General features: G+C 42.6%; 1 protein-coding gene across 5 annotated transcripts in view; it reads right to left on the bottom strand.

Moving 5' to 3' along the window:
- TMCO3 (transmembrane and coiled-coil domains 3) overlaps positions 1 to 14389 on the bottom strand; it is a 44054-nt gene extending 29665 nt beyond the window's left edge. For 3 of the 5 annotated variants that reach the window (XM_014548918.1, XM_014548921.1, XM_005877679.2), the window contains exons 1-6: positions 14309 to 14389; positions 12084 to 12181; positions 7447 to 7970; positions 6117 to 6296; positions 3865 to 4056; positions 2281 to 2409 (exon numbers count right to left, since the gene is read on the bottom strand). In XM_014548918.1, the coding sequence (XP_014404404.1) occupies positions 2281 to 2409; positions 3865 to 4056; positions 6117 to 6296; positions 7447 to 7890 (945 nt within the window). In that variant the 5' untranslated portion in view covers positions 7891 to 7970; positions 12084 to 12181; positions 14309 to 14389. Of the gene's footprint in view, positions 1 to 2280; positions 2410 to 3864; positions 4057 to 6116; positions 6297 to 7446; positions 7971 to 9482; positions 9544 to 12083; positions 12182 to 14308 lie in introns of those variants that run through there. The other 2 variants (XM_014548919.1, XM_014548920.1) reach the window with 2 other exon arrangements.

The raw sequence follows: 14389 nt of genomic DNA, 5'->3' as shown, positions 1-14389 counted from the left end.
GCGTAGTATTCCATTGTGTAGATGTACCACAGTTTTTAATCTACTCATCTGCTGATGGGCACTTAGGCTGTTTCCAAATCTTAGCTATGGTGAATTGTGCTGCTATGAACATAGGGGTGCATATGTCCTTTCTGATTGGTGTTTCTGTTTTCTTGGGACATATTCCTAGAAGTGAGATCACTGGGTCAAATGGGAGTTCCATTTTTAGTTTTTTGAGGAAACTTCATACTGTTCTCCACAGTGGCTGCACCAGTCTGCATTCCCACCAGCAGTGCACGAGGGTTTCTTTTTCTCCACATCCTCGCTAGCACTTTGTTTTGACTTAATCTTTATTGTACTCTCCTCCATATTATCTGCAAACCTTTTAATAGGTATCTTTTAATAGGATAGTTTATTCTATTTACATTTATTGTTATAACATCCTTTTCTAACTTCTTTCATGTCTTCTGATTTTTATGCTTCCTGATTGCTATTTTTAATTTTATTTTTCATCCCTTTTAAAAATCAGGCTGTAACCTATGACTTCAAAGTAACATACTTAAACCTACACTTCTCAACTTAATAAATGAAAGCCTATCAACTTCCTCCTAGGAAAAGATACATATTTTAGTACAACTATACTTCCTCTTACCCACCTCCCATTTTTGACTAGTGTGTTCTTGCATTTTTATCTTGGACTACTGTAATTACATTATTTTTCCATGGTATAGCTGATTTATTAAGAATTATAGTATCCAGTTGTATCTATTTAGCTATTTAGGCTTAATTCTTTGCTTATGAGCTATCTTTGCTGTTAAGGGGGGAAAAAGGAGAAAACAGCTGTGTTTGTTATTGCTTGCAAATCCTCTGGAAAGGGAGGGATGTGACATGAACAGGAAGAGATTTTTCACTTACAGCTTTTTATTGTTTTCAATCATGTGAACATTACCTATTCAAAAAGTTAAATTAAAACCATTCTTCCCAGAGGCCACCCTGCCAAGCTGAGCCCAGTCCATGAGGGCACTCACACATTGGTTAGCTATTCTACCACTCACTAAGGTTCCAGGCTTTTAGCTTGGAGCCGTTGAGCACAACTTCTCCTCATCGGGCTAATCTTACCCACTGTTAAGATTAGTTTGATGTGCTCTAGCTCAGCGGTCGCCAATCGGTGGTCCGTGGACCACCGGTGGTCTGTGAGGTCTGAAAGGTTGACGACCGCTGCTTTAGCTGGTTTGGCTTAGTGGATAGAGTGTCGGCCTGCAGACTGAAGGGTCCCAGGTTCAATTCCCGTCAGGGACACATGCTCGGGTTGCGGGCTCAATCCCAGGAGGGGGTGTGCAGAAGGCAGCTGATCAGTGATTCTCTCTCATTGATGTTTCTCTCTCTCTCTCCCTCTCCCTTCCTCTCTGAAATCAATAAAAATATATTAAAATAAGTAAATAAATAAAAATAATTAGTTTGGTGTGATGATTTCTTTGCGCCCTCTTCTGCTGTTTTCCGGTCTGAGGAAATCACAGAGGTCCTTTGACCTGATACAGATGTCTGAATCAGCAGAAGGAAATGAGGCTGCAAGTGGAGCATTCCACAACGCTCCCCCATTCGCCTACTCCTATTCTGTCCAACTGGGAAGCGTCAGTGAGGTTTGCAAATTCTGTTGCCTATTTTCCACCGTCCTATATTGTTCCTTCTGTGTGGGCTCATGGCACCTATTCTTGGCGCACTCTTTCCATTTTGTCCAAATTGTGAGTATTTAAGTGAGAAATTTTGAAACCCCAAAATGCTGAGAACCTCCTTTCTGTAAAAAAATGCTGTCAATGTAAGATGACGATCACTTCAATTTGTTCAGCAAACAGCCTCTAGCAAAAGCAGCCTCAGTGCCTCATTGTCTCTCGGGGTTCTCACAATACCCTACATTTATGATTAATTATTCCTTACTACTTTATCAGTTTTCAATGTACTAAGAATTTTAAAAAATACATTTGATCTAGCATTTTTAGTTGCTTTCAGTCTCTGAATAATCTAGTCCATCAACTACTGGAAATAAAATATTTAAGAGTAATATAATTTAAAGAAATGATCAGGGTTATTTTCTCTAGTCAAGTCACCCATTCATTAACAAACCAAATTACTTTCTTATGGTTTAGAGCTTTCTTATGAAACTTTAAAGGGCATCTTCTTTAATATGATTTATAAGAAATTGTTATCTTCATTAATTCAAGTTCAAAACTTTTTATGAATGTTTTCATGGATTTTTTTTTGTACTGTTAAACAGATACTGCAATGGTTAAACTGTGTTCTTACCTTAATACTATTTAGTCCTGAAGGTCCCAGAAGTACACCACAAATAATATAACCAAACATTGTAGGCAATCCTATTGTTGTGCATAGCCAGCCACAAGGTAAAGACAACATTCCTATGGTAACAATGTCCTAATGCAAGAATAAACAAGAAATACAAAAACTTAAGATAATAATTGTCAAGAAAGGCTGGTTAATGGAGAAAGCAGGCTGGGATAGTATCATGATTTCACTGAATGAGAATAAAGGACAGATGATGAAACTAAGGGAGGGAATTTTTACTACTACAGTGTACTATAGAGAAGTTGAAAACATGCAGAATGTATTCTGGGAGTAGATGAGGTTAGCTCCTAATGGTCTAGCCATTATAGCAAAATTTGTCTGTTTTGCTTAAATCCTGTAATAGTATTCTAAGAATTCTAAGCACTAGCACTCTATTTAGTCTTCCAGTCTGGGAAATCTTCAGAGCTGGTGTCCTAGTTTAACTACTTACCTTCTCCATTGGTTTTCCCACCACATAAAGTCAGTATAACCATCATAGTCGTAATTGATTTAGGCAAGAATCATCAGTGGGTGCTACAACTACTGGTGAAAGTTTGACAAGGAGCAGAATAGTCATATAGTCTCAAAATATTTCCCCAGAAATTATGTATTATCTACAAAGGTAAGAACAAGAGTAACTTATAGTGGAGACCGCACTCATTCAGAGGCACTAATGTGTTCATTTTGCAGACTCAGCCCTTCCCAGTTGCTATTCCAGCCACAACCATCTGCTGAGTTTTACCTAATGATTCAAGTCTATTAATACAGGGGTCTGCCCCTCACAGTAGACAGATCTTCCTCTCAGCCTGTCTGTGTTGACACCATCTCTAAGAGTAGGTTATTTGCCTGGGTTTCTTTTCCTGTGCCAGGGAGCTCTGCTAGAGACCTGACAGTTTATCTAGACTCTGCCAGCCTTCCCTGAGCAGGCTGAACCATGTCACTCATATCTACTCCCCATTTCTGTCCAAATCCAAACAGTGATCCTGAACCATAACACCATCAACTTCAAGCCTGTACATAATTCTGTATTCTAGAATGGTTTCCTTAGAGTTCAGAGGTCTGCACCTAACTCAGTCTAGAATGCCAGTCACCGGTGGAGGAGACAGTTCTCACACTGCAACCCCTGCTCCCGGTCTAAAGAAAGCCATATGTGATACCTTAGCCAAAACTTCTCTGCTTCATAAGAAGGTTCTATTTTAGTGAATATCGTTTTTAGATAGCTGAAGATTTAATCCCATTATATAACTCAAAAAGTCTTCCAAACTCTCCAAAGCAAAATTAATTTTCATTTTAAACACTAAAATGCTTTACTAATATTCTTTTGGGGGAAAATAAAAAATTAAAAGTAAATGTTTTAAATCACAGAAAACGTAGGGAATTCTAGTAGACTCTCTCTACTAGGAAGAAGGCTGCATACCCTAATATAATGCTCAAAATATAGAGCTCGATCTTATTTGCCATGTATACCAGGAGCTGGGAGGGGAGTTGTGGAAATTAAGCCCAGCACATGATTTTGAGAGGAGAGCAAGCAGACAGACAGGCTACCTTTATGAAGTGGTGATCTGCACGTGGGATTGTAGAATCTCTGGGCTTGGTCAAAATATACTGGTTGTTCTGGGAGTCAATCAGCATGCTAAGACCCAAGTCATCCTCCACTTCCCGCTTAGTGAGATTTTGCTTGGAGTTGGCCTCTTCTTCCTCCACCCTCAGAACTGCCTCAAAATTGACCCCTTTGACCTGTAAGAATAACCAATATTATGAAATGAAAACCAATAAAATGTTTTCAAGTTCAATATCTAGAGAATAAATTCTACGCAGAAGAATAATAGTTATGTTTTTAGTATTTTGTCAAGTGTGAAGAAAGATCAATAAATGTTCATTAGCATTCATTTGAAAATTTTCAATTACGAAAGTGATTTTAAGGATGGAAGTGTTTAAGATTTCTGTTAGTTCTAAATACCTACTTTACCTAATTCTGCGGGTGACATTGTGATGTGTAAAAATACAGGGGTAGGCAAAAGTAGGTTTACAGTTGTGAGTACATGAAACAGTTTATTCTTGTATTATCATAATCATAGCCTGCATGACTTTTGCCATATGAACTGTAGACCCACTTTTGCCTGCCCCATAGGTCTTCATCCCCTTTCCTGGCTTATAGCTCCCCAAACCCATGTAATTCTCTAAGTGATAATGAGCGATGGGAACATCTCTTGTTATATTCCGTCTTTTGTCCTTGGTTCCTGAAATAGCTCCCGAGCGAGATGAAAGAAGTATCTTATTATTAAGCACAAGCCCTAGCAACCTTACCTGAGTTTATACTTGTGAGGTGCTATTTGAAAAGCCCTTAAATAACCACAGGACTGGGCTGGTCATCAGAGGAACTAAGCATATGAGAGAGGGTTGACCTTTCAGCCCTACCCAGACCTCCAAGAGGGGAGAGGGGCTGGAGACTGAACTAATCACAAACCTACATAATGAAGCTTCCTTGAATATCCTTCAAGACCGGGGTTCAGAGGGCATGGGAGCACTATACTCTTTCCTCACACCGTGCCCCATGCACCTCTTCCATCTGCCTCTTCCTGAGCTGTATCCTTTAACTGGCAATCTAGTAAGTAAACTGCTTTCCTGAGTTCTGTGAGCTGCTTTAGCAAATTATGGAACTCGTGGAGGAGGGTTGTGGGATGCTCCAAGGTGACAACCTGGGACTTGGGATTGGTGCCTGACATTGAGGGGACAGTCTTGGACGGAGCCCTTATCTGTGGGGCGTGCTAAGCCCCCAGGTAGAGTCAGAACTTGAGAACTGTTTGGTGGTGGTGGTGTGGGGGAGCGAGGGGAATCCTGATGCCCTAGGACAGTGGTTGGCAAACTGCGGCTCGGCAAACCTCGGCTCGCGAGCCCCACGCGGCTCTTTGGCCCCTTGAGTGTGGCTCTTCCACAAAATACCGGCTCTTCCACAAAATACCGACTTCTGCACATGGGCCACGAAGTTTCAATCGCACTGTACGTGCACGTCCGCACGTGGTATTTTGTGGTAGAGCCACACTCAAGGGGCCAAAGAGCCGCATGTGGCTCGCGAGCCGCGGTTTGCCGACCACGGCCCTCGGAGGTCAGAGTGTTCAGGGAGCAGTGATTAAAGGGAACGAGTGTTTTACTTTCAAGGGCATATTCTTTCACAAATTCATAGCCCTTAAAATGCTTATGAGTTCTCCTCCATCCCATAATTAGAAAGTTTTAAAAACACCCCATTCCTTTCACTCAATTTTCATTCTCCCACCTTTTTCCTCTGAGCTTGTTCTAATTTGTTGGGTTTTTGTGGTTTTTTGTTTGTTTTCCTTTTCATTACCTAACCCATTTCTGAGTCCATGCCAAGACTCACCATTTTCAACACTAATCTCATTTATTCCCCCAAAGAATCCTGAACATGTAACAGTGAGCAGTCTAAAGTCTTGCTTCTGATATGCAGATCATTTCCTATAAAGAGTTTATTGCTCCTCTGGCCAGTCAGCATTGAAACCCAACTGTCCAGAGCAAGCCTTCTTGAAACCAGTCCCAATCCTCCTGAGGGCACGACTGGGAAACAAAGGTGAGCCACTGAGGGGGGACTGACAAAACATGAGCAAATAAAGGATAACTGATATACTTCTGCAGCACCAAGCCAAATTGTTTTTATGTTTTAGCTTTCTTTGTTTTCGATCTACACTAAACATATACATGCAAACCATTTCAACAACACATCCTTTCAGTAAGCAGCTTGGTCTCAGCAGGTGAAGAGGCAGTGGTTCTGGAATGCTACTTACTGATTTATTGTCATCAAAAGCGTGTTCTTCTATTTCCTCCTCTAAACGGTCAGCTGCCTTTCTTACATCTTCAAGAATTTCATCAAGCATGGATAAACTTTTGTTTTGATGTTGCATATTTTTAAGGGCTTCAACTTGATGTTTTTCTGCTGCCAGAAGTTCCACATATTCTGTCTCTTCCTATTCATTTGTAAGAAATAAAGAATGGGGTTTATTAAAAAATAAACCAGTGTATCTCTTCGATTCAGGTACCTGGTCCAACCACACCAACACACTCTATCCAATATTCCTGCTCATTAGTGTATTATTCTAGCTCCCGTCAATTAGGGAAAGTCAAGGACCGCCATCCTATATTCAGTCCATCATTGAAGAGCACACTGTTATGTGGCGTATGACTGTATTTCTACCCAAAATGCCATACTTTGGTAAAGAAAGTTTAATAAATCTGTATCTTCTCTACTTTTTAAGCTATGTAATAATACCATAGCCTTTCTATGAAGATGAAATTATATTTTATATATTTAAGTGCCTGGCACCTAATACATGGCTTAAATGATGGCTATAAGAAATTACGTAATAAATATCACATCTGACACAGTAATAGTTTCTTCTCGTTTTAAAAGTATACTTCATCAAAATCCTTGAAGAAAGTCAACCTTCACACAGAAAGGAATTCTTGTTAGAAACTCAAAATGTTGACTGCAGTTACAAATATATTTATTTCCACATCAGTTTATGGCAGTGGTCGGCAAACTGCGGCTCGCAAGCCACATGCGGCTCTTTGGCTCCCGGAGTGCGGCACTTCCACAAAATACCACGTGCGGGCGTGCACGTACAGTGCGATTGAAACTTCGTGGCCCATGCGCAGAAGTCGGTATTTTGTTGTGGCTCTTCCACAAAATACCACGTGCGGGCGTGCACGTACAGTGCGATTGAAACTTCGTGGCCCATGCGCAGAAGTCGGTATTTTGTGGAAGAGCCACACTCAAGGGGCCAAAGAGCCGCATGTGGCTCGCGAGCCGCAGTTTGCGGACCACTGGTTATGGGATAACTTCAGTAAGTATTTCAATGACCCAAGTATTTCACAATACAGAAAAGCATGAGAGAATGACTCCTTCCAGAAGTGGTAAAATGTAACTATGCTAAGATATTATGCAAAAGGAAAAGATTCTCCTACACAAGGGATTTTCCCTGGGCGTGATCATTATGAACAGGGGCCCCTGGCAGACCACCCCTGCTGAAGCATCAGCCCCTCTGCATTTCCCCTTTCCCTCTACTTCCCAGCTCAGAGTGTGAATGGCTCTTTCTGTAAATGAGTGAGATGGCTAACCTTTATGGCAGCCTCTCTCAAGGCCTCCAGGCGCTGCCGGCTGCTCTCTTTCATGTTCACCACGTCTTTGTAATCTCCCTGCAGGGCTCTCTGGAGCCCATAGATAGCCTGGAAGACGGAATTTTCACTTTCATTCAGCTCTTTTTGAAAAATTTCAAACGTGTGCACCTGGAACAGCTTCTCCTCATCCGACAGGCCCGCGTCTTTTTCCACTGCTCTGATTGCGCTTTTCAGCTTGTTAAGAACCACGGTCTTCTGGCGGAGAAGCCCGGAGAGCTTCCTGCAGCTATCCAGGACCCACTGCTTCCTCTGCATGATGGCTGCCCCTTTGCCTCGGTGTAACTTGATGGCGTGTTTCGCTACCTCTTCATGTTCCGCAGCATTTGCTATCAAATGAAGCAATGGGAGCAACATCCAGAAGTAATTTTTTTCCAATACCTTCATGATCCAGTTTTAGAGGACAGGGCAAGGCAGTCCACAGATTTCTGCTAAGCTGAGCTTGCATTTTAGATACACATTTTCAGCTGAAAAAAATAAAAAAGTTTATTACCACATATACTTGAATGATGATTCATCACTACTGAAATCAGAGTTAAAGTATTACATAATTACATCCAGAAAACTATCACTGTTCTGAAAAAAGTTATTTTTTTCTATATTAATATTAACATCTGCACTATTTATTGCACTGAGGTTAAGTTCAAATACTGAATGTTAAAGTATGTGCCTGGTAAGAACCGAGACTAACGGTTATGTCTGAATTTAAAGGAAATATTTTTAAAGAAAAAAACTCAGCCTCATATATCTACTAAGTCTACCAAGTGCAAAAGACAAAACCACTTCTATGTAAGAGGCTCATGTATCAAAGACCAGACACTTTACAAATCAGTGAACCACTTGGGGAAGCATGCTCCAGATCATTCCAGACATGATATGTTTTGAGGTACTATTAGCTTGCTTTGCCATATCGTTTGCTTTCCAAAATCAGTTGGAATTTTAATAGATTTCCAAAGTCAGTCGATTAAGTGCTAATGAGATAGCAAGGATAGACAATAAAATCTCCAAATATAATCACATCTGGGTCTCTAGGGCTTTATAAAACATTTAAACATTTTCAATCATCCAAATTAGGAAGGCCTCCATCAATGTGTATGATCTTATCTGGCAACTGAAGCACAGAGAGGACCCTGGACACACAAGTTGAAGGCTTCAGTACAGGCCGCAGAGGGAGCTGCAGCTGTGGTGTCCAGATTAGAGGGCAGGAAAGCTTTATCAAGGAGCAGGGGCAGCTGTGGCAGCAACGTCACTAAGAAAAAATGACCTCAGAGGTAGTAGGATAGACTAAAGAAGGACGAAGTAACAAATGCAAGAGAGGCCAGTAAGGTACACCCTAAAAAATATCCACTTAACCTGGCAACTAGGAGCTCACTGGGTACAAGAGCACAGGCCAAAAAAGAAAACAAAACACAATTTTACACAGGAAATAAAACATTCACATACACCATCTAATCATTCTTAATAGTAGCATCCAATGCATTATCATGTCAAGAATTCTTACTCAACTGTAAAATAAACCAGTATTTCCCCTACCTGAGGCTCTGCTTACTAAAATATTTAGTGATACTTTAATTTCACTGATAATCCTAATTCTAATCAGTTTAATGTGGTTTCCCAGGCAAAGCAGATTAAATGCAGCAAATATAAAAGTGTGGTATTTCTACAGCTAGAATTCTGACCAAACCCAGAAATGAGAGCCAACAGAGAGTGCAGACCAAACAGAGCTTAGGAAAAAGAAACACAAGAACTCAGCAAAGACTAGCAGCCCAGGTGACCTGGTGAGGGCCGAACTATTCTGTGCACTTCAGCAGATCCTAAAAATACCACTACTTGAGGCTAGGAGAGCCACCAAGGTTCAGAATGATCATGAAAAGTCACCAAAAAAAGAGACTATATTCTGGTTAAACAAGTCAGGAGACTATTCAATTTCAATACATTTTTAGATACTTCAGCTCCTAATGTTACAAGAATTCACTTACCTAAAACAGTTCACTTCTTAATAAGACAGGATAAATGAGAACTTGCTGTTTGTTACAGTTCTAATACAACTTTAAGTAAATGTTCCCACCTTAAAAGTAAATAAACGATTAACCAATCACAGTAATACCTAGCAATATAGTTGATCTGTTAGTTTAATGACTCATTTAATTGCTAAGCTTCTATTGTACAAAGGGAGAGCAAGAATTGAATCGTTACTTCAGAAGTATACACTTTTAGTATATTTCAGAACCAAAACAGAAATTTCAGATGCTTCATTAATGCCCTCCATTTCCCCACCAAAGCGATTTTTATGGATTTTAAACTTCAGAAAAATAACCTGCTGCATAGTTTGTGTGTGAATAACACCCCTTCTTTAATTCCTGGTTCCTTCCTTAAACAAGTCCCTGAAATTAAATAGCTATTCTTCTAAATCATAATACCCAAGGGAGTTATTAATTTTTATGAGAAATGTTTGAGAATTTATTTGTAGTCAAACTAATATTTCCACTGAAACAAGCTTAAATCATCAACATGAAACTGAAATTTTTTATAGACCCTTAAAATATGAATCACTCCTTTTTCATAAACTCATTTTTCCTTCAAACTTGGCTACCAAATCCTATGGACTAGTAAATTGTAACATGTTTTTTCCTGAGTGAATAGTAAACATTTTTAGCTTCAGGGTCATTTTGTTATTGTTATATTTCATTACTAAAAAGACACTTTTGGGATTTGTTGTGTTTTTTATAACAAATTCTTCAAGTTTCTGTATCTTGAACTACTGATACATACAACCTAGAACAGATCTGAAGCCTGTCACGCGCACTGCACGATTCCATTTACACAGCGTTCTTGAATGACAACCTGTAGAGCTGGAGGACAGATTGTGGTTGTCAGGGACGGGTGAGGAGGTGGTAGTGACTATAATAAGTAGCAGGAGGGACCTGTGGGACAGAAATGTTCTGTGTCTTGACAGTGGTGTGGCCACACAAATCTACGAGTGTGATACAACTGTACAGACCCTGACACACACACACATGCATGTAATACTGGTGCAATCTGAATAAGGGGGTGGATTATATCAATGCAATTTCCTGCTTATGCTAGTTTTGTAAGGAGCTACCATTGGGAAAACTGGGCAAAGGGTCGACAGGATTTCTCTGCATTATGTCTTACAACTGCATGAGAATCTACAATCACCTCAAAATAGAGTTTTAAAATTTCTACATAAATGTTTACTTTTCCCCACTAAATCTTTATTACGTGTAATGACCACCATTTACATTGCAGAGCAAGAAACCAAGCCCATGACATTTTTTCATATCTTTAAAAAACTAGAAAATGCCCTAAAACAGAGCCAGAGTCATCATTTTCAGGATACTCAGCTACAGTAAAACCCTAGGTTACTTTTCACTTAGAGCAATAGCAAATTCAATACTTTGAGCACAACCCTCCCCCAAAGTTTCTATTTGAAAAAGTTTCTATTCCAACATTAATTAAAATATATCTCCCCACCCGGCCTGAGTGGCTCAGTTTGGTTGAGCATCCTCCCGTGCACTGAAGAGTTGCCGGTTCAATTCCTGGTCAGGGCACATGCTTGGATTGTGGGTTTGATCCCTGGTCAGGAAGAGTACGGAAGGCAACTGATTAATGTTTCTCTCTCTCTCTTCCTTTATCTAAGCATGTCCTCAGGTTAGGATTAAAATAAATAAATACACACGCGCACACACACACACACATTTCCCCAACTTATCAAATTTCGAATGAGTTTTGCTTGTTTTTGTAAATGCAGAACAGGAATCTCAAAACTTTAAAGCTGATAAGGTTATTTGATTAAGAAGAAGAATATTTGTAATAAATGTCTTGAATGATTTAGAATAAAAGGGCTAATGGGATTACCATTAAGCCTACTCAAAAGAACTTCTGATACTTTAAATTCACTGTCATTTTACATTAAAATCACATTACTCTTATTCTATAGAAAATTTTTAGCAATTCAGAAATGTCACATATCGTTTACTGGATAAATAGCTGAAAAGCAAAGCATAAATAATGTAGCCTCAGATTAGGCTTTTTCAGAACAAAGTCACTGAAGTTAAAGATTTCTCCCATACACCTCTAACAGTGAGCCCCATCATGACTAGAGTATGTGAGGAAACGTTCTTCTCAGACATCTGCTGCTGGGACCCCCAGAGCCCAGAGCCCTAGGGCTATGGAGTCCCTTTAGGCACAGGGGAGGCCGACGGAGGGGAACAGAAGCAGCTAGTCTTTTTTCCATTTTTTATAATGGGCTAAAATTTGAAAACCTCGCAGCTCTGCTGCCCAGCCCTCCTTTGCTTCTCTTCCTCTGGACCTTCCAGACCAGTGGTCACCAACCTTTCATACCTCATGGACCACCAGTTGGCGACCGCTGTTCCAGAACACTCAGATTTACCAGATCAACTGCTGAAAAAGAGTCTAGTTTATTCACTGCACTAGTGCAGCAGCACTGTCTGCCTGGCACAGGCCACCTGCTCCCCACAGTTCACAGGACAGCTCAAGCAGGGATGCTAGCCCCACCCACCCAGCTAAACCTGGCCCCAGGGGTGGGGGGTACTGACCTGGTGCTTGGGCTATGTGCAGGAAATTCTGGAGCAAGCAGTGTGGGTGTGGCAGAAACAGAGGGTCTTGTACCAGTTATTTAGCTTCCTCTGAAAAACTAAAATATGAAGAATATTTATATTTAACTAGAGGCCTGGTGCACGAAATTCATGCGCGGGGGGTGGGGTGGGGGGGGTGAGGTCTTTCAGCCCCTGTGCCCTCCTCTCACAGTCCAGGAGCCCCTCGATTGATCACCCCTGCAGAGGGAGGCCCCGCCCACCTGCCACAGCCCACCGGTCAGTGGCCTGGGCCTCCCTCTGCAGGGCCATAATGGGGCAATGGCTTGGCCCCCGACCAATCGCATCGCACCCGCTGTGGCTGGCCTGGCGCCAGTGGGTGTCATAGTGTGGTTGTCTGGAAGGTTGCTTGGCTGTCCAGTCTAATTAGTGTATTACGCTTTTATTATTATAGATTATTATAGATGCTTTAAAATCAGAATTTCTTCATGATACCACTAACACTTCCAGGTTCAGCAAAAAACAGTAACTGAACAGGTAACAAAGGAGGAGCTCGTGGAAAGATCTAATGAGGAAACTCCCCAACACAATCTACTGCAATCTAATTTGTGGAGGATTTAACTTAAAAAGCTTATTTTAAAATGTAACAAATCGAACGATGTAAAGTAAAAAATAAAGCACTTACTATCCTGAAAATAGAATCTATAGTTATTCACATCCAATTAATAAAAGAATTGGAAAATTAGTTAAGAAAGGGAGAAAGAAAATTCTTACGAACATTAAAAACCTTCAAGGTATTGAATTGTTAATTAAACTCTACAAAAACGAAATATTCCATCGAGTGCTCCAATCACTGAAACACTACTTTAAAAAAATTAATATTGCAAGAGAAATCTGGAACCTGTAAGATGCTCTGACCCAAAGAATAACCAGAAAAAAAATGGATAAATATGAAAAGGCTGGGCTACCTTAGAGCGTGTGTCCCAAAGGGGTGTTGAGAATGGCCATTACATTGACTCAGGTGATATCAGGTGAGACCCAAAAAGAACTGAGCCTCAGGGCCTAGAAGGAGGCTGGAGGCCAGCGACCTGCCTTTGCTCTTCCTTCAAGCCAGGAAGCGGGACTTGGGGAGTAGGAAGGGAGCTGAGGAGTCCTGGGGATGGGAAGGGAGCTGAGGAGTCCTGGGGGAGAGGAAGGGAGCTGAGGAGTCCTGGGGGAGAGGAAGGGAGCTGAGGAGTCCTGGGGATGGGAAGGGAGCTGAGGAGTCCTGGGGGAGAGGAAGGGAGCTGAGGAATCCTGGGGATGGGAAGGGAGCTGAGGAGTCCTGGGGAGAGGAAGGGAGCTGAGGAATCCTGGGGGGAGAGGAAGGGAGCTGAGGAGTCCTGGGGAGGCTTCGGGGACCCACACTGGCACCTTCCGCTTCCCAGCGCGTGAAGACGAGCTGGCCGCTGGGTTCCAGCCATCGCTGGGTCCCCCCGGCGGGTCCCCCGTCTTTCCTGGGTGATGGCCCAGAACAGCCAGTGGGCAGAAGGCGCAGAGGTTCTCAACCTGTGGGTCGCGACCCCTTTGGCGGTCGAACGACCCTTTCACCGGGGTCGCCTAAGACCATCCTGCATATCAGATATGCATTACGATTCATAACAGTAGCAACATTACAGTTATGAAGTAGCAACGAAAATAATTTTATGCTTGGGGGTCACAACATGACGAACTGTATTTAAAGGGCCAGAAGGTTGAGAACCACTGCTAGGTCGTCGGTGTGACCGTGTTGTTAGCCCGGCTACAGCAACGGGAACTCACACCTAAGTTAGGGTGCAGCGGCTGAGGTCTGTAAACCCACCAGCTGTGACCTGCCCACTCGGGCGGCTTCCCCAGCTTTACCCGTCCAGACTGCACTTCGCGCCACGGCCCCATCACACCCCCGGAACGCAATCCCGGGTGCACGGCCGGGGCTGTCTCCCCGGGAGGCGGCGAGGAAAGCTGACAATCCTCCTCTTACCCCGCAGGCCACACGCGCAGGGGGCGAGATGAGAGCCGGGCGCTGGGAGCAGAAAGGCCCTCGTCCGAGGGACCCCCGGAGAGGAGAGAAGGGGAGACCCCGCCCCGAGGGAAGCCCCAGGAAGGGAAGACTGCCGGGAGGAGAGACCTAGGGTGGGAGCCCCGAGGGCCCGAACTTCTGGCCGGACCGAGGCTCCGAGCCCCGAGCCCGAACCCCGTACAGCACTCACCGGGATGCTCCGGACGCTCACGTCCTGGGTCCGGCTCTCCGGGGCCGGGTGGCGAAGGGTGGACAGGGACGCGGCTTCCCC

The sequence above is a fragment of the Myotis brandtii genome, unplaced genomic scaffold (assembly GCF_000412655.1).
Source record: "Myotis brandtii unplaced genomic scaffold, ASM41265v1 scaffold528, whole genome shotgun sequence".
NCBI lineage: Eukaryota > Metazoa > Chordata > Mammalia > Chiroptera > Vespertilionidae > Myotis > Myotis brandtii.
Note: the sequence above shows the minus strand (reverse complement) of the source record. Positions and strands in the feature narration are given on the sequence as shown.